At 43.7% G+C, this 20929-nt stretch overlaps 1 protein-coding gene across 1 annotated transcript in view; it reads left to right on the forward strand.

Annotated features, from left to right (window-relative positions):
• Positions 1-20929, forward strand: part of LOC126470915 (protein trachealess-like) — a 324995-nt gene that overhangs the window by 154073 nt on the left and 149993 nt on the right. The window contains exons 3-4 of the mRNA XM_050098945.1: positions 4252-4328; positions 19096-19185. Coding sequence (XP_049954902.1) covers positions 4252-4328; positions 19096-19185 — 167 coding nt within the window. The remainder of the gene's footprint in view (positions 1-4251; positions 4329-19095; positions 19186-20929) is intronic.

The raw sequence follows: 20929 nt of genomic DNA on the forward strand, positions 1-20929 counted from the left end.
ATCGTTACAGACTTCGTTTTTTAGGTCTGAATACTGAGTTCTCCCTCGTAAAATATAGGTGTAACTCGAAACAAAAAACAAAATTCGTGAATTCAGCGTAAATGTTCTAAAAATGGTAGTTTCATTTTTTAATTAAAATATCTACTATTTTAATACATGTTATTCGTGTTTTAGGTTTTGCAATATATATGTCCATATGAAAAGCCACAGTCAGGACGAACTTTATTTGACGCTACTGTTCTATTCTATCGTAACAGTATCGCCAAGGGTCTGACGTACGGCCATATATAATCGCGGCCCTTACTATGTAATCTCAGTTGTAACGACGCGCACCAGCAGGCTCTTGCGGTAGTAATTGCACTATATTTTAGGTCACCTAGTACATTTAAGTATATATCTCCTTCATACATTATTATAAAATCCTTAGCTGATAGAGAACAATTAATGTTTTTATTTCTCTTTATTCTAGTTTTAAATCTGAAGATAACGTAATTCGGCCGAAACATGTCACAGCAGTTACATAAAAGTGATTTACACTGTTTTGTTCATGAATCTCTGAAAATGTCTGGAACATTTTATCTGTCTGAATACGCAAGGTGGTGTTTGCCTATTTGGTTCTGAGGAAGACAGTTAATTTTGATGCGAAGTAGTGTAGCGCGCGAGCAGTTTATTGTAGCGGCAGTTGTGCCGTGTCGCATAAGTGGCAGGCGCGAGGCGCAGCTAATTGAGTACGGTGGCGCGACAGGCCCCCTGTCATCTTTGACGTCAATAGTCCAGCAATGATATAGTTAGCTCCCCTCGGCCGCTACCACCCTTAAAGAGTGCCAATTACGTATCTCTCCCCCGCGGCTCGGGCGGCGGACCAAGGATCGTGTCTAATCTGGGACCTCGCACGACGCATCCAATATGACCGTGTCGGGGATTATTGCATCGTACGGAGACCGAGGTAAACCTATGGCACGTACCAGCTTAATATCTGGCAACTAGCCCCCCGAAATGAAGCCTGGGCTGTCCCGGGTCTCAATATGTGGCGGTATTTTGCGTCAAATCGTCCAGCGCGCAAACGACCGCCGGGGCTCGTGCTGACAAGGAAATATCACGCTTACCACTAAAGTCCATTTCGGCTCATAAGTGAATTCAAGATGATGGCCTGATACAGAGACAATATGGAACACAGTGGTGCCGTGCAAGATGGCTTTTTGTTCATCTGCAGTCTACTGATCTCTCTAATTAAATAAAAGCGCACGCTCGAGGACGGTTGTACCTTCGGTGAGTGCATTAACTGCAGTTCTTTCATAATAAAACAGCTGAGTACCCTACGTTGCACGGGTATGTATTTAATCCACTACTCTCTTAGTCCATCTCCTCCTCTCCACTCTCTCTGTCCAGCTCCTCCACTCCCTTACTCTGTCCATCTCCTCCTACCTTTCTCTCCGTCCATCTGCTCCATGCCTCTCTCTGTCCGTCTCTCCTCCCCCTTCTGTCCATCTGCTCCTTCTTCCTCTGTCCATCTCCTCCTCTGCCACTCTATCTCCTCCTTCATCCGCTCTCTGTCCATCTCTTCCACTCCCTTTCCTTGTCCATTTCCTCTTCCCCCTCTGTCTGTTCATTCCCTCGTCCGTCCTCTGGCCGTCTCCTCCCCTCTCCTCTCTCTGTACACCTCCTCCTCTTCCTTTTCTCTGTCCATTTCCTCCTCCTCCCCCTTTCTGTCCATCTGCCCCTCCCCGTCCCTGTGTCCTATCTCCTCCCTCTCTCGCTCTGACTGTCAATCTCCTCCTCTTCCATTCTCTCTCCATGTTATCACCCCAACGCTAATAGGATGCTGGTGGTTCTTACCCCACAGTATTTCCTTCCAGATTTTAACTAATATGTGTACCAAATTTTGTTGAAATCATTTCAGGAATTTTGGCAAAGTTTTTATTTCACATCTACACACACCAAAAAAAGTTTTGCATCACCTCGGTTCCGAGAGTTCCTGAAACTGTACAGAAAATTGGAATAGAGATCAACATAAACATCAATTCCACCCTTTTTATTGCTCTGAGGACCACACATTGTATGTAGTACCACCATACAGCGAGACCTTCAGAGGTGGTGGTCCAGATTGCTCTACACACCGGTACCTCTAATACCCAGTAGCACGTCCTCTTTCATTGATGCATACCTGTATTCGTCATGGCATACTATCCACTAGTTCATCAAGGCGCTGTTGGTCCAGATTGTCCCACTCCTCAACGGCAATTCGGCGTAGATCCCTCAGAGTGGTTGGTGGGTCACGTCGTCCATAAACAGCCCTTTCAATTTCTCTCAGGCATCTTCGATAGGGTTCATGTCTCGAGAACATGCTGACCACTCTAATCGAGCGATGTCGCTATCCTGAAACAAGTAATTCACAAGATGTGCACGATGGGGGCGCGAATTGTCGTCCATGAAGACGAATGCCTCGCTAATATGCTGCCGACATGGTTGCACTGTCGGTCGGAGGATGGCATTCACGTATCGTACAGCCGTTACGGCGCCTTCCACGACCACCAGCAGCGTACGTTGGCCCCACATAATTTATTTATTTATTTAACCGTATGGCTAGGTCCCCCGTCGGGCAGGCCGTTCGCCGGGTGCCGGTCTTTCAATTTGACGCCACTTCGGCGACCTTCAGTCGATGAGGATGATAGGATGATGATGATGACAGCACAACACCCAGTTCCTGGGCGGAGAAAATTCCCCGACCCAGCCGGTAATCGAACCCGGACCCAGAGGACTGACAATCCGTCACGCTGACCATTCAGCTACCGGAGGCCCCACATAATGCCACACCAAAACAGCAGGGAACCTCCACCTTGCTGCACTCGCTGGACAGTGTGTCTAAGGCTTTCAGCCTGACCGGGTTACCTCCAAACACGTCTCCGACGATTGTCTGGTTGAAAGCATATGCGACACTCATCGGTGAAGACAACGTGATGTCAATCCTGAGCGGTCCATTCGGCATGTTGTTGGGCCCATTCGTACCGCGCTGCATGGTGCCGTGGTTGCAAAAATGGTACGCGGCATGGACGTCGGAGTGAAGTTGCGCATCATGCAGCCAGTTGCACACAGTTTTAGTGGTAACGCGAAGTTCTGTCGCTGCACGAAAGGCATGATTCAACATGGTGGCGTTGCTGTCAGGGTTCCTCTGAGCCATAATCCGTAGGTAGCGGTCATCTCCTGCAGTAGTAGCCCTTGGGTGACCTGAGCGAGGCATGTCATCGACAGTCCCTGTCTCTCTGTATCGCCTCCATGTCTGTACAACATCGCTTTGGTTCACTCCGAGACGCCTTGGCACTTCCCTTGTTGAGAGTCCTTCCTGGCACAAAGTAATAATGTGGACGCGATCGAACCGCGATATTGACCGTCTAGGCATGGTTGAACTACAGTCAACTCGTGCCGTGTACCTCCTTCCTGGTGTAATGACTGGAACTGATCGGCTGGCTGCTCATGTAAGGTTGTTTACATCTTTGGGCGGTTTTAGTGATATCTCTGAACAGTGAAAGGAACTGTGTCTGTGATACAATATCCACAGTCAACGTCTGTCTTCAGGAATTCTGGGAACCGGGATGATCCAAACTGTTTTTTTATGTGTGTATTTTACATGTTTCAAGCGTTTTTATACACATATTTCGTCTGTATCTGCAGCGTACTTCGTCTTGCAGTTTCATTTTCACGCAGCTCGATGATTAATGTCCTATAGTATGTGTCGTACAATGATATAAATTTGCTTGTACATTCAGTGGTACATGTGAATACTGTCTGTAAAATGTGCCGCAAATGCAGCTATTAGTATACAAGTAATACATTAAAACGTCATGCTTCATGCGGAACTTCTACTGCATGAACAACGAAAACGTAGGAAGCGATAAACCTCTTTTTCCTTTCATCATTTTGTGTGAGTTGACAGCGAGAAAATGTTTCTGAAAGGTCTGACATTATGTAAAAAGTTTACTGCAAATCACTAAGTGCTCTCATTATCAGATACTGGATGAATAAAGTGAGAGTAATCGCTCGTCGTGGCCTACACTGCTTCTTCACTCTCCTCACCACTCCTTTGATGGGTAGGTAGTTCTTTCCTCCACACCCATTTTTAGACTATGTACGGATTTTATTCATTTTCGCAAGTCTGAAATCATTTCTAAACCATACACATTTCCATCCAGATACAACAATGAAATTACATAGTTAGAAGCAAATGTTAATTATGCAAACTGTTTTTCATTTCAGGCCCTGTCCGGCCGCGTTCTGTTGCTGGAATAGCGATGGAAATGTTCGAGCAGCACCAAGGAACCCATATTCTGCAAGTATGTATGCTAGATGTTACGGAATTTGTCCTAGTCAACAAAGGATAGTGTTTTTCTTTGTTGTTATTTAGTACGGACCACGGAATTTTCAGTCTGCCTTTTAACTTAACATTTGCCTCTCAGTGATGTGGAGATTCGCCATAAACGACTCGTCGTTCGGATTCCAGGTTAAACTTCAGGTCCCCTTTCCCCGTTTCAATAACTGTGGTAGGTTAGAGGCACACAGCTCGCCATTGTGGCGTCCAATTCAGACACTTGTACTAGACCACTGAGCTACAATAAATTATTATTATTATTTTGTAAATTGTGTGTGAGAATGATTGAATGACATTTCTCTTTTGATATTAGAGAAAAAGATCGCTTTCGAGTGTACCACAACAATACTTGTTTCTGCATGCCTACTGAACACTACCTCGACGGCTATTAGAGACAGTCTCACCTGAAAAACATTTAATGGCCCCTTGAAAAGTAAATAGCGAGAGTTTCGGATTGAAAATTCAATGAATCTTTAAGCAGTTATCTTAAATCACTCGTCGGATGCATATTTTGGGAGTGTGTTTTTATGGATTATATGTAGATCGGTAGAATGTTTTAATCCCTAAAGTGTTTTTTCCAGTCTAAAACTTAAAACACGCTGTTAATTAAGATCAATGAAACCACTGTAGTTAAGGTAATAACGATGGAAAACTAGTTGTGTCAAATACCACTTCGCTTATTGCTTGTGAAATAATAAAGCTACGTCATGCCGTTGACTCTTAAATTACTCTATAAAAAGGTAGTAATAAAAAGTAACAGATTTTTACAGCTTCATACCAGTTACTGCTCTATGCAGGAACTTAAATGTTACACACAGTTTCCCTCTAACGTTGGAGAGGTTCAGCCTCATAAATACGTTATGATAGTTCTAGGTTCCTTACAGCAACATGCAATACTTTTGCAGCTTTTAACTTATTATTATTAATCACTAGTACTAATTTTTCTTTTTAACACTCTTATTTATAATTTTATTCGTGTAACAAATACACTGCGCTACAGCAGATTACCTGGCTTAATTGCTTGCACCTATATTTTATTTTCAGTTTTGATTAAGTCACATAAAAATGTACCTAATACAGTTAAAATGACCGGGGACAAGTCGTGTTGCCGTCCCAGTAATACGTCACACAATTTTTCTGCATATCTGAAATGAATCTACGAAATAATTACCTGCACTCTGCATGGATATTCATAGACATTAGACATTTTATAGGATTGAAGAGACACTGTGCTATCTGCGGCTCTAACCACAGTACCATATATCAGTCCAAGATCGATATTTGATTTCAGGTCTTAGCGATAGCTCTCAGCCGCGCCGTAGAACCAGTAAATCAATAGATTTTCCTAAAATGTTTCCAAAGTCAGCAGAAGTTTCAAGGAATTTTAAATATTGTTGTGCGTTCTCTCTCTCTCTCTCTCTCTGTGTGTATGTGTGTGTGTGTGTGTGTGTGTGTGTGTGTGTGTGTGTGTGTGTGTGTGTGTAATTCCTTCTAGAAAGCGAGTAGAAACGTTGTAAGTCGGTGAGCAGTTTTCACCAGGAATTTCAAGCTGTAAGACACATCGGACTCGTTCACTATTTACGCAAAAATTTACGTTCTATAAGGACATTCTATCGCACCATTTTCTGTCTAGATTTCCATTAAGAACGAACGGTTCCATGTATTTCGGTATATGCCAAGACATCTGGTGTTCGCATGCACGAATGCGTACTCGCAATAGTGTCTGTGTGCGGAGATGCGCGCCGTAAGTTGCATTAGGGATTTCTGCTGCGAGGAAGTGGCGGCCAGCTTCTTCCTCCTTTCTCACTTTTTCTCTGCTTCCGCCCAACCAATTTGTGAAAACGCTCCTCTTTTTTTCCCCCGCCGTCCTCCCTGCGTGTAAGCTGACATGCCCCCTCCGGTGTATAAAGAATGGTCCCGACTTCGTGACGGGAATACGCCGCCTCGCTGCCCGTGGCCGCCCCTGTATCCCAGTCGCCTCCGACGCGCCGCTAGCGACATCACTGCGTCTGCCCCACCACCGCCAAGACTGCCATCATCATCATCATCATCATCATCAGCCAGCTTGGTGGGTAGCGTGGTAGCAGGCACGGAGGCGGGCGGCGATTGATTTGGCAGCCGTGCCTCGAGCGCAGACCGGCCCGGCCCGGGGGCCATTTGGAAGGACTGCATAGAGGCTCAACCGGCCATAGGGATCAACGTCTCTGGAACAGCTAGCGCATGACTAAAGAGCCTCTTGTGGATTTATAGCACCTCCCCCTCGCTACAGGGTGATGAACACATCCGCATCGGAAGCACTTAAACACCGTATAAAACGCTCTTGCACTGGTAGCCATTAAACTTGTTACATCAAGAAGGATAGCAAATGACGAAATTTTAGTTATTGTGCGTTTCCTGTGTATTAGAAAGAATACATGATTATTTTGTAGGCGCCGGCCGCTGTGGCCGAGCGGCTCTAGGCGCATCATTCCGGAACCGCGCTGCTGCTACGGTCGCAGGTTCGAATCCTGCCTCGGGCATGGATATGTGTGATGTCCTTAGGTTAGTTAGGTTTAAGTAGTTCTAAGTCTAGGGGACTGATGACCATAGTGCTTACACCCATTTGAACCATTTGAAATTTGTAGGTGATTTGGGGATATACAGAGTGAGAAATTTCATAAACAGAGCTGCCATATCTGGCTCTAACCAGAATGGACATCGAACCGAATTGAGCTTTGATATCAGACAAGGGTATGTGATTCTACACTGTTTCAATTCTATGCTGAAGTTTGTCAATCGTAGTGGCTGGTGATTGGTGGCGTACTAATCTCTCGTCAGACAATGAGCAGATGTATTCAGTCGCTGAGAGATGTGGAGAATGTGCTGGCCATGGCAGAGTCGAACAGGCTCTGTATTGAGGCAGGCCAGGATAGCACAATAAACAAAATGTCTTGTCTTATATTGTAAGATAATGTCAAGGAAACCTCGAAGATACGGCAGAGCCACAGGCCTTAACCAGTCCAAATTAATGGGTGTGGAACTGAAGTTCATAGTGTTGTGTACCCAACTGCATCCCATACCATCACGCCAAGTGCTGCGACCATATGATGATGATGATGATGATGATGATGATGATGAATGCAGTCCCACAACTTTCACTGTCCTCGGTGGCTCACTCATGGATCCTCCACGGCTGAGCGAACAGTGTATCCTCTCGGGTGCTTATCTCGTGAGGGAGTTGAAATCCTGTATGGCGTTCAGTTTCGTACTATTTTATTTATTTATTATTGCTTGCACTTTTGACTCCCGCCACTTGGACACCCATGTGGGTCGTATTTTCACTTAGCAACAGAAATTTGTGTACAATTATCGTTAATATTTACTTCAAGGTGTGTAATTTAAGCATTTTAATCATCAGTGAAATTGATCATAAAGGAAATAGAGGATTTAAAAAAATAATAAATGAAAAGGAAAACCATATTCATTCTACCATTACTTACTTTTACACCAGTGAGTCCCCGGTTACCGGGGACAGTATGCCAAATCTCTAGAACCGGAGTTCCAGGGATCCCATGCCATACCCAAATATCTGCGAACCCACTGCGTCTAAGCTCTGAGACGTGAGCTAGCGTCGTTATCCGTAGTTCCAACGAAGTCAACCAATGGAAGGTAACAGATTCACCAGAACAATCTCCCGCAGCTTGCTCTTTCTGTGAGAACCACCTATGTCACCTGTAAGGTCCCATTCATTCTGCTGTTTCTGCCGTAGCTGCCACGTTGTTAGTCACATGTTCACGGCTTCTAGTCGTCCTCTGTGTAGAAATTAGTGCACCGTCGGTGAATCCTCGGTGGTATTCATTCACTTACAAAATTCGCTTCAGTAGAGTATGACACTCCTGAACCCGACGTTTTCACACTCGCATGTCAGTTGTAGGATCCTGACTAATGCCAGCAGCAGTATTACAGAACAGTAAACCACTGCCTCGACAGGCCGCATTCCTGTCGCTTTCGAATACCGAGACGTGCTAGTGGACGTTCTTCTTTTCGCACGAAGCACAACGTATTCTTAAAAATAAGCAACATTTTAAAGGGATTTCTGAATAAGAAACTCGTTTTTATCATCTTTTCTTACATATATAATGTCGATTGTGTTACTCCGACTTACTTTGTCCCTTTACCCTCAAACACTATACAACTGTACGTATATTCGAGCCTGGTGCTAAACGTCTAGCCTGTTGCATGCCGCCTTCAAGGTGTTGACATTTAAACGGTCAGCAGTGTATCTGCATTCAGCTTCAGATGGGAAGTCGCTTAATTTTACAGTGGAACACATATTACGTGGGACGTGGTCCGAATCGGATGCGTTTTTTAACATGTGAATAGAAATCCCTGAAGATTCAGCCATTGAACTGCGTGTACGAAGAAACGATAAGACTTAACGGCAGTTTCTACATGAATATGTATCTTTAAAGAAAAGAGAAAAAGCGATGTCTTGAACCACGATAATTGACGGTAAAAACAGTTCAGACCTCTTCATTCATTCTGTGCCACAAAAGAAATGGCGAAGAACCTTTTTGTGTAGGCCATATCTATACACGGAGGTGACAAAAGTCATGGGATACCTCCTAATATCGAGACGGACCTCCTTTTTCCCGGCATTGTGCAGCAGTTCGTTGTGGGGTGGACTCAACAAGTCGTTGGAAGTCCCCTTCGGTAACAGTAAGGCATGCTGCCTCTATAGCCGTCCGCAACTGCGACAGTGTTGCCGGTGTAGGATTTTTTGCAAGAACTGACTTCTCGATTATGTCCCATAAATTTTCGATGGAATTCATGTCGAGCGATCTAGGTGGGCAAACCATTTGCTCGAATTTTCCAGAATGTTCTTCAAACCAGTCGCAACAATCGCGTCCTGATGACATGGCACACTGACATCCATAAAAATTCCAAATAGCCGAACATAACCATTTCCAGTCAATGATCGTTTCAGTTGGAACCGAGAACGCTGTCCATTCCATGTAAACACAGCCCCCACCATTATGGGGCCAGATTGCAGAATGCCTTGTTGACAACTTGGGTCGATGGCCTAGTGGGGTCTGCGCCACACTCGAATCCTGTCGTCAGCTCTTACTAGCTCAAATCAGGACTCTTCTGACCAGGCCACCGTTTTCCAGCCTAGGGTCCAACCGATATGGTCACCAGCCCAGGAGAGGCGCTGCAGGCGATGTCGAGCTGTTAGCAAAAGCACTTGTGTTGGTCGTCTGCTGTTAGCCTATTAATGACAGATTTCGCCCCACTGTATTAACGGATCGTTCATCGTACGTCCCACAATGATTTCTGCTGTTATTTCATGTAGTATTGCTCGTTTGTTAGCATTGACATTTCTGCGCAAACGCCGCTGCTCTCGGTAGATAAGTGAAGGCCGTCGGCCACTGCGGTCCCCGTGATCAGAGGTAATGGCTGAAATTTGGCGTTCTCGGCACATCTTGACACTGTAGATCTCGAGATATTGAATTCCCTAACGACATCCGAAATGTAATGCCCCACGCATCTGGCTCCAACTACCATTTCGGGTCCAAAGTGTGTTACTTCCCGCCGTGCGGCTATAATGACGTCGGAAACATCTTCGCATGAATCATCTAAGTATAAATGACAGCTCCGCCAATGCACTGTCCTTTTATACCTCGTGTACGCGATACTGCCGCCATCTGTGTGTGTGCATATCCCTATCCCATGACATTTGTCACAGCATTGTATACTCCACAGCCTGCTTTACAGTGCTTGTAGGTATTCGTTTGGTAAAAATATTAACTGTTCCTCGACATACTACATTCGAAAATGGAGGAGGATTAGTGTTTAACGAAATTTCGACTACGAGGTCATTACAAATGGAGCACAAACTCAGATTGGGAAAGAATAGGAAGAGAAATTGGCCGTATCTTTCCAGTGGAAGCGTCCCGTCATTTTCCCCAAGGAATTAAGTGAAACCATGGAAAACCTCAATTTGTCTTGATAAAGATATTTCCGGCGTCCTCCAGAAGGCGAATCCAGTGTCTTAACTACTGCCACACGTCGCTCGGTTACTTCATTCAGGTGTACAGAAAAGGGAAATGATTAATGCCTCCGCATGTACAATTAACTCCTACTCATTCTGTGCGAGATGTACTTTATGGCAGTAGAACTGTTTCGCAGTCTACCTAGAATGTCCTTTCGTGGGATAACTGTCACCTTTTTTGGAAAAATTAGTATTTAAATTCACTTAAGCATCTCTGTTTCACATTCACATCAGCTATTCCAACTTGCTACAATTGTAGCAACATGACTGTGAGTTACTACGACGTTCACTATCTGATCAAAGGTATCCAGATACCTATTAATGGACATTAAATATGGGGTGAGTCCACCCTTCGCCTTTATGACGACTTGAGCTCTGCTGCGGATATTATCGGCGAGATGTCTGAATGTCTATGGAGGAATGGCAGCTCATTCTAACTCAAGAGCCGAAACCAGAGAAGATGGTGATGTTGGACCCTGGGCTCTGGAGCGAAGTCGACGTTCGAACTCAAGCCAAAGGTGTTCAGTGGGGCTCAGGTCTCGACTTTGGTCATGCAAGTCCATTTAGAACAGTAGTAAATTAAGCACCGTAGATCATTTGTTTTAATATTAAGTATGTTAAAATTAAAATATCACAAGTATGCTAGTTCCACCATCTTAGAATTCTTTAAATTTTCTGCTAGCGCAAGTAACCCAGTTCCGCCATCATGAGTGGTGACGTCAGAGGCGTGTGGGGGAGCCCAGTGAAAATTGTCCCTTAGGTAGACTACCAGGAACTGCCTGTCCGCGAACTGGTGAGACTCCTCTACTAACCTGCACGTGTCAGAGATTCAGTTTCGCAGATTTCTACGGCTGCCAGTGTACTGCATTACCCCTAAAAGAAAATATCTCACCAGAAATATGTGGTTCACTCAACTACGAACTTTCCCGTGTGTCTAACAAAAAGGAAAACTTAATAGGAAAAACTGGTAGAAGTCTAACTGAATGACAACTGAAGCAACAGCCTTGAAATCAGCAGCCACCTCTGATGCTGAATATTTCGGAATGGAAGTGGTAGCGAGTGAGATGGCGTAGTGGTTAGGCCACTGGATCCGCATTCGAGAGGACGACGCTTCAAATCCGCATCTGGCCATTCATATTTAGGTCTTCCGTGATTTCCGCAAGTCGCTCCATGCAAAGACCAGAATTGTTCCTTCTAAAGGGCACGGACGATTTTCTTCCCCATACTCGAAAAATCCGAGTTGGTGCTCCGTTTTTATTGATCTCGATGCCGACGGGACTTTCAACCCTACTCTTCTTTCCTTCTAGTCCACCTCCAGCAGTCATGAACAGCCCACCAAGATGCAAAGAGAAAGGGACGGAAAACGACTTCAACAGATAATGGACGTACTGAAGTGGAATTTAAGTGGTTTCAGAAATTGTGTGGATAAGCTAAAACTCTTAGCACATGCTAGATTTGCTGTATATGTCTTCAAGAAACACATTCAAGGATTGCGAGACCTCTGGGCTGCTGGGCTATCACACACATCGTAAAGATTAGCTGAATGGTGAAAGGGCAGGGTGGAGTGGCAGCGTTCGTCACTGAGCACACTTTACACATCACGTGTCAACGTAACTACCACACTACAAGCAGCTGCTAACAAAGCACATTTTCTGTCGTTTCAGGTAACACTGTTCCATTTCTCTCCGTCCATAGGAACTGCTCGACAGCGATTCACTGTCTCTAGAACGAAGTGGACGTTCTAACTCATGCCAATGGTGTTTGCTGGGTTCAAGTCGGGACTCTGGGCAGGGCAGTCCGTTTCGGAAATGGTACTGTCCACAAACCATTGCCACACACATGATTCTTAATGACGGTCCATTGTCATTCTGATACAAATAATCATCGTCTCAGAACTTCTCCTCTAGTGCACGTAGTACACAATGCTGTAAAATGAGTTCATATCCCACTGGATTTAGCGTTTTCTTAAGTGCGATAAGGGAACCACACCGCAGCCACGATCTGTAACGTTATCCAGGCATCCACCAAACCCAAACCTTTCCATTGGCTTTCCACAGGGTATAGCGTGATTCATCACTGCAAATGAGTCGTTCCCAGGCATCCACTGTCCACTGGCGTCACTCTTTACAACACCTCAAGCGTCGCTTAGTACTGACGACAGTAATGTGTTGCTTATGTCGATCCGTCATTGTACCCCGTTCTTTTTAACTCCCTAAGCACAATCAGCGTGCTTCCTGGACTTCTGGTAGCACTCTGGAACTCACGAGTGATTTCTCTGCTGATTCCATGCGTTTTTTGCGAGCATCCTCCGCAGTACTCTCTAGTCGCTTTCCGTCAAGTGCATGAGGTGTGGCTGGTATTGGCAGGGCTGTGGTTGTTCCCACTTCACAATCACATCACCACCTGTCAGCTTGGCCAGCTCTCTGCAATATCCCTTACGAAATTGTTCTTCAGGTGACATCCAGTAAGGCCACATTCGAAGTCAATGGGCTGTCCTGACCGATCAGTTCTGCAGTTATTGGCTTTCCGCAGACAACACAACACTCCTCACCTCAGTTTATACTGACGGATCCGCCTCTCGTGACTTCTAGTGGTTAATTCCGTGTTACGTAGGAATGTCCGGATACTTTTGATCAGGTAGTGCATACCGTCAGGCCGATTAGTTAATGACATCAAATACTACAACGGAAATGTGAAAGCGGTTGTGTCAGAGTTCTGTACATGTCTATCTCTACCTTTACTGGAGCATTCAATTTTTCAACAACACTTTAACGAATCTAAATCCATTTTATTACGCACCAGCTCTAGATGCACAATAGTGTTTATTTTCTTGAAAGGCTTAGATCTTTAGGTCATTATCAAGTGGTCATTTACTTATGACAGCATGGCTCCTATTGTGATAAATAACGGGATATTTGATGGTAGGGACCGAAGGCAGTCTTGAATGTGAGTGCTTTTAATGTAATTGAAGCTGCTGTTTCATTAAACTGATAATAACAGTTGCTGGAGCCCATATCAGAGATGAGGAGCATGCTGGACAAAGTAACAAATCCCATTCTTTCACTCACCTTCCCTATTATTTATTTTGTGTGTTCGTTCCATTTTGTACCGCTTCGTAATGATGCCCTAGGCATGTGGCACATTCCATAACATGGACGGATCTCTGCCCATCCCTCTGCTCGTATTGGGTATCTGCCATACTATATATTTAAAAATACGCCGGACGGTGTGGTGCGGTGATTATAACTCTGGTCATGTACTCGGGAAGAGCAGGATTTTCCGTGTTTTCCCTAAACCTCTTAAAGCAAATAAAGGGATGGTTCGTTTGGCAAGGACAGTACCGCTTTTCTGCCGCTTCTTGCTCTGTTTGAACATGTGCTGCGTCTCTAATGTCTTAGATATCAGCGGGAATTTAACCCCTAATATTTATAAATGTTTACGTTAGTGCGATTACTAGATGCGAGGGACAAACACCACTTTGCTGTATTGACCAAATATGGAGAAACCAATTTGATGCACGATTTCCTTTTCATTTTTCTTTTGCTTCGATTACCGAGCAACCACCCACAGTGCTAGATGAGTTAATAAAATGTGACATTAACGTCCACATCGCCAGAACACAATCTTGACGCATCCAGCCTTGCTCCAGACAAGTGCATGACACGTCATATGTAGGGAGTAGACAAAAATATGTAAACACCACAAACGCATCACATTACTATGCCTAAGAGCTCCCAGTCTTCTCGGCATGGATAAATACAGGACATGTACTGTTTTCGAAGGAATTTTTTACTGCTTTTTATTTTTTACGCTACTCTGCCTGCAAAATAGTGGCAAGTCAGCTAACGATGATGGAGGTGGATAGCGTTCATGCAACCTCCTTTTCAAAGTAGACCACAAAGGCTAAATATTATTCAGACCTGGTCACAGCATTGGCCAGGGAAGATGAGACAATTCATCCTCATGCTCACACCAACACAGTCCTGGGCGATGGAGCTGTGTGAACAGGGGCCAAATGGTCTTGTAACACAGCATCACCACTGGAAAATAAACATTGTGTCATGGGATGGACCTGACCAGACAAAATGGTCACACAGCCCTTGGCAGTAATGCGACCTCTTGAAATACCACGGAGCAATTACTTTTCAGCACTCCCCTAGTACAACAGCACAACCTGCAGGCTTGGCTAATATTTGCATTTTGTATTCAAACATACATTTCTCACGGTGTTTCCTTATTTTTGTCCAACGCCTGCATTTACAGTGTTTTTGACACTAATATCTTGATGAAGCTAACATGTAATCTTTCTCGTCCAAATGTGAATCTCATCTGCCTAGAAAACTAGCATCTGGTGATACACTATCTTCAGTATAACCATAACATCAACTGCGTGGGAGGTACAGAGTTACATGGACGGATAAAGAAAAATAACATGCAAAAAACATATCTCATGTCGACGATTGGATATGAAATGAAGCCATGACAATGATAAAACATACCGAAAAGTTAGAAACATAAAAGCTTTGTGTACTTCGCTAAAAGGCAAATAAAACATTAAATAATCTGTCAATACATCACACGTTACGCAGCTTTTAATTCAATATGCTGATATAAATAGTATGGATATGCCCTTCCGTATGTTGTGTAGTGTACAGATACAAGTTCATAGTATTTCTGTCCTATATGACCCAAGAACAGAAAGGTCATTTTTTGCGCCAGTGGAATGGCAAATAGTTCCTGAGGGACATTTTGCCAGTCATCAAGCACAGAAAACCAACTATGGAGCAGTTTTGCGTGCTATTGATCTTTCAGCATCTCCCTATCAAATCCCAAGCACTCTCGATAGCAAGCAAGCCATGGATGCTCTCAGGACACGGTACTCTCAGGTTGTAGAATTTCGTCAGACATCTGCACATCAGTGTGTAAGACTGTTGTAATCCAGATAAAGGAAAGAGCTGCCAGCCCGACAGGATGAAACGTCGTGGCACCTCATCATTATATCTCAACACTGATTCACATGACATGGTCATACATATATCCGCCAATACTGTTTCTTTTCCAGAACCATCAGTCAACATTATACAAGAATGATTCTCGTACAGATGTTGGTTTATTTCATGTCCCACTTTCTCATCGGACGTAAGCTCATCGATTGTTGGGCTTGGCCCAGAATCACGACTCTAAACAAGATTCCATTCGCAATGTTCCCATCTAAAAAGTTTCTTTACCCGATATCCACTGTGTTGTGTTGTTAATGAAATGTATACCAAAGGACTTTGTTCATAAAGGGCACCGTTACAAGAACTACTGAGAACAGTTTCGGTCAATACTTAGATTCGGTGCAGGTGTGTTGGATTCCGTCAGTTATACCAACGGATTGTTAACAAGGTGAAGGTGACCCTTGATATGCTTATCTTAGACTTAATTAATTTATTTCTGTAGTTTAAAACCAAGTGCTCGGAAGTGAAAAAGCACTTTGGGATATTCCGAATGGTATTTACAATGTCGTGCTATTTCAACTAAAGTCTCTTCATATCATATATTTCGGCAAACCACATGGTTGAAACGTTTCATTGTATTCCGTCTTGTTCAAGTAAACAGTAATATCGAAAACCGACGACTCATGGAGGTCCTCCACTTTTGTCACTTGTCTAGCTGATGTGTTTGATTGATAAAAAAGTTCTTCGTTCTTTTTCCTCCTCCTGTAGTAATACTTTACTGTTCTATTCAACACACAACATGACATAATAGGATATCAGTATTAGTGCACTGATTAAATTGCTGTGTTTATGCTCGAGTAATAGTATCCAGATTTGCAGAGGAACATTTACATTACTTTGATGTCTCTATATATAGATTGAGAAGGAAGAAAAACAAGAAAGTGAAAGATGAAGTGGAGGAGTAGCGTTGTGAGTCTACTCCCCGTATTCTTCGCGTACCCTTCTCAGACCTAGCGACAACAACGTACGGGATTTTCATGTACTACAGGAAATAGTTGCTAGAACGCAGTCCACAGTCGTTATACTTTCTCCAGTGGAGCCTTCACTGTTCAGGTGCAGTAATTTTTAAGAAAATGACTCACTTTAAGCCACAGCACGACAGACTCTAGTCCAATCCAAACATCCACCCCCAAAGGTCAAGAAGTTTCGAGAAAGCCACCTTATGTAATTATCTTTTTCGTCAGGAAATGCACATATTTAAAAGTGCCACACATAGCATAGCAACATCAGCTCCTTTTAAGATGCACCCAGTTTTTTTTATATATATACTAGGGATGGACGATACCACCATATTCGTTGACATAACATATATATATATATATATATATATATATATATATATATATATATATATGTTATGTCAACGAATATATATATATATATATATATATGTTATGTCAACGAATATGGTGGTATCGTCCATCCCTAGTATTCAGATGACCTTCCTCTGAAGCGGTTCCGATAGCCATACGCCGTAAGACTTAGAGCTTTGAAATATGGTTTATCAAGAATACTGGTCATTTCAGTATCTGCAAATTATTGTAACCATTATGTACTCATTTTTATTCTAGATTGTAGTCCATTTATACAGGGGGATTTTTTCCACAGTGTACAAACTCTAAGGATTGATCGATGAGCGGATACGGAACATAAAAGGTCTAATGAACTTATTTCAGGAAATGCATGGTTTCCACGCTATACACCATTTATTCAATCATACTTCGTTACATATACTGCGGACTAATACGCGCTGTACCATGTAGCCACAGTTACAGTATGCATGGTTTTTTCCTAGGGGGTGACACTGTTCCATGATGCTGTTCCTCATACGTCACACCCTAGCGCCCTCTTCCGCAATAGTAATTGTAATGTTGTGTCCGATTCACTTCCCTTGCTGACCCACGTTGTAGTGGATGTGATACAGCGTTGTACACAGTGGTTCCATATTCGAATCGAGACCTGGCCGACGTGGTGTTTACTTACGGAAAGGCAAACGGCAGCGGGCAGCAGGCAGCAAGGTTGTGTCAGGAGATCTATCGCCGCCGTCAACAACCACAGCATTCAAGGTTTGCAACAGCGTTTCGCCGTCTGTCTGAAATAGGATCGTTTCAAGAAGCAGGAAATCATGAAAGACGTACCCGACTTGCAGGAAAATGTGATTAACACTGTGGAAGGCGACCGCCGTGTCAGTACTAGGCAGTTGGCGCACCAGTATGGGATAAGCCAGACGGCCGTGTGGAACATTCACCATGACAATTCTTTCTACCCTTATCACTTACAGCGTGTGCAGGGCTCACTAGCTGCAGACTTTCAACATCGGGAGCAATTTTGTCACTGGTTTCTTCACCAGGCAACCACAATCACGGGATTTGTGTCATCTATCCTATTCACAAATGAGGCCACCTTTACGAGGAGTGGTATCATCAACTTTCATAACAGTCGTATGTGTGATAGTACGCAGAACCCACATGGTATGGTGACAGTGAATCGGCAGAATCGGTAAAGCCGGAATATGTGGGCCGGTACATTGGCGAACGTATTTTGGGACGAGTCTTCCTTCAACATCGCCTAACAAGGCGGAAATATCGACGTTTCTTGGGGGTGACTTTGTCTCCCCTGCTGTAAGAAGTGCCACTGATGATTCGAACGGTTATGTAGCTGCCAAATGATGGTGCTCCAGCCCATTTCGTCGTTAACGTCCGGACGCACCTCAGTTGTGTCTTCCCTGGTCGATGGATCGGACGAGGAGGTCCAGTTGCATGGGCTGCTCGTTCACCGGATCTCAAACCGTGCGATTTCTGGTTATGGGGCATCTCAAAAGTATCATGTATGCAGAGTCCATTCCAGATGTGGAGACAATGGAGCAGTGTATTCATGCTGCCTTTGAGACTGTACGGATACAGCCTGGCCGATGTGAACATATGAGACAAAACATGCTATGGCGCGCACACGCATGCGTTGAGGCACGCGGGAATCATTTTCAACACATACTGTAACTGTGGCTGCATGGTACAGAACGTATTAGACCAGAGTCTCTCTAACGTGTAAACCATGCATTTCTGGATATAAGTTCATTACACCTTTTTTGTTGTGTACCCTCTCATCGATCAATCCGTATTGTATACGGTGAAAATAACTCGCTGTGTAGAAAGTAAACAGTAAACCAGCTGAACTTGGCACGAAATATTACTATTGGCATTAAAAATGCTAAGTCTTCTGGAATTCTCGCGTGTAAATACACTCTGCATGTATATAATATACAACTTTCTAATTTCGCAAACATTCAGGAGGAAAAGTCTTAGACGAACGTCTTGTGGCTATCAAATCTGTCGCGTCTTGTAAATGCTCTCTCGTCGGTGATAACTTTTGATCAAAAGTGCTCTCTGCCTAAAATTTGTTTTTTACTGTTACCTTGGTATGGATCCCATCTCTTTTTCTTTACTTGCAATCGTAATTTAATTAGTCAGTTCTCAGAGAGATAAAAACGATTATTTCTGCTTTGTTTATAAAATACTTTCGGTCCCGCTCTTCCTCCCCTGTACGTGTCAATTCTGTCGATACTATAGTCCGTTCACTGCACATTTCTACAGTTGTCAATCTTGAGTTATCAATACTGTGTATCGATTTTTTCTTATCAGGTGATGGTAATTTCGTAGATATGAATTATGGGAAAATGTAAGATAATTTTGTGTTGTTTGCAGTCGCTGGACGGATTCGCCTTCGCCCTGGCTGCAGATGCGCGGTTTCTGTACATTTCGGAGACCGTCTCCATCTACCTAGGTCTCTCACAGGTCGGTATAACATCAATCACAGTTGCTGAGTTCATGTGCAACATATCTCGTAATTATTTATGAACCCTTTTTTTTTTACAGGTTAACTAAAAATGTCACTTAAATTGCTGACAGTTGTTATATTAGAGTTTCCTTTCAGTCGTATTCACTGCATATTTATTACATTAAATGAATTTTCCCTCTATGCATCTAAGAGAAATACAAAATATAAAAATGGAAACCTTCCCTGATGTTCTGCAATTATTACATATTTAATCAGATATCGGATTTGGGGCTTCTTAGGTCATCGTCAGATGACAAATTATATTCTTTCATACTTTAATGCGGCATCAGAGGTGACGTGTCCTAATGCAAATGATCATATTCCTTATTAAAGTTCAGAAATGGTTCAAATGGCTCTAAGCACTATGGGACTCAACATCTGAGGTCATCAGTGCCCTAGACTTAGAACTACTTAAACCTAACTAACCTAAGGGCATCACACACATCCATGCCCGAGGCAGGATTCGAACCTGCGACCGTAGCAGCACCGCGATTCCGGACTGAAGCGCCTAGAACCGCTCGGGCACAACGGCAGGCCCTTATTAAAGTCATATGGGTGTTTGAGTAAAACATACCGTCTCTCAGGAAATAGCATACCACTGAATTCATTGGATTATGTCAGTGGACCAGTCGGCACAGATAAGTGACTGAGAGAGAAATACATCCGGTGTGTTCATCCAGGACTTTCTGTAATCTGACAATGACTCTGTGTGCGTCCCATATGTAATCTGAACTGTTCATTAAACAGGTGCATTGCTACAATATATAAAACTTGTAGCTGCACGTACTGCATCAGAAGTCGATCGTTTTGACTCGAAGTGTGTCACCTCCTTTAGATTTGAATGCAACATATATAATATTTCGGTGAAAGTATATGTCTCCAATTTCGAGTCCTGAAAGAGTAGATGTCCGAGATAATACTGCAGGGGAAAACCATGGCTCTCAAAGGTCTTTGGGCTAAAATAATGGGATTTGCTATGTGGTTTACTCGTGGTAAAAATCACAGTGCTGCAGTTTTGGGCCGGCCGCGGAGGCCGAGCGCTTCTAGGCGCTTCAGTCCGGAACCACGCGACTGCTACGGCCACAGGTTCGAATCCTGCCTCGGGCATGGATGTGTGTGATATCCTTAGGTTAGTTAGGTTTAAGTAGTTCTAAGTTCTAGGGGACTGATGACCTCCGATGTTAAGTCCCATAGTGCTCATAGCCATTTGAACCATTTTTTTTGCTGTTGTGGTAGCTACCATTTTTTTGCTATTGTGGTAGCTGAGTGAGGCTGATAAGATTAGTCAAGGGAAAACCTGTCGAACATATCTGAGCTCGGTATACTTGACAGAATTAAGTGTGAGAGGTTGTAAACGCCTTTCATTGGAAGAGTGTGTCTGAATCGTTCACTGAGAGTCCAAAGACGACTCTTGTATATACCTGACAGCTTATCACACCCTAAATGTACAAACACAAACTCACGAAGCAGTTCTATTACAGTTAGCGGGATTGACCCTGTTCCGTTTAGTTATAGGGTCAAAACGCTGCCAAAGAATGGAAACTACCAGTTGGCGCAAGACTTGGCATACTATAGCATTTTGGTGAGTTTCCTTCGTCCACAGTCATTGACACACAGTCCACAAAACTTCGCTTCGGCCTGAGCTCATTATGATACAAGCAGACTCCTAGTTGTAATTCCGAACAGTGTTGTCGAACAGTA

This window comes from Schistocerca serialis, chromosome 3 (assembly GCF_023864345.2).
Source record: "Schistocerca serialis cubense isolate TAMUIC-IGC-003099 chromosome 3, iqSchSeri2.2, whole genome shotgun sequence".
NCBI classification, from domain to species: domain Eukaryota; kingdom Metazoa; phylum Arthropoda; class Insecta; order Orthoptera; family Acrididae; genus Schistocerca; species Schistocerca serialis.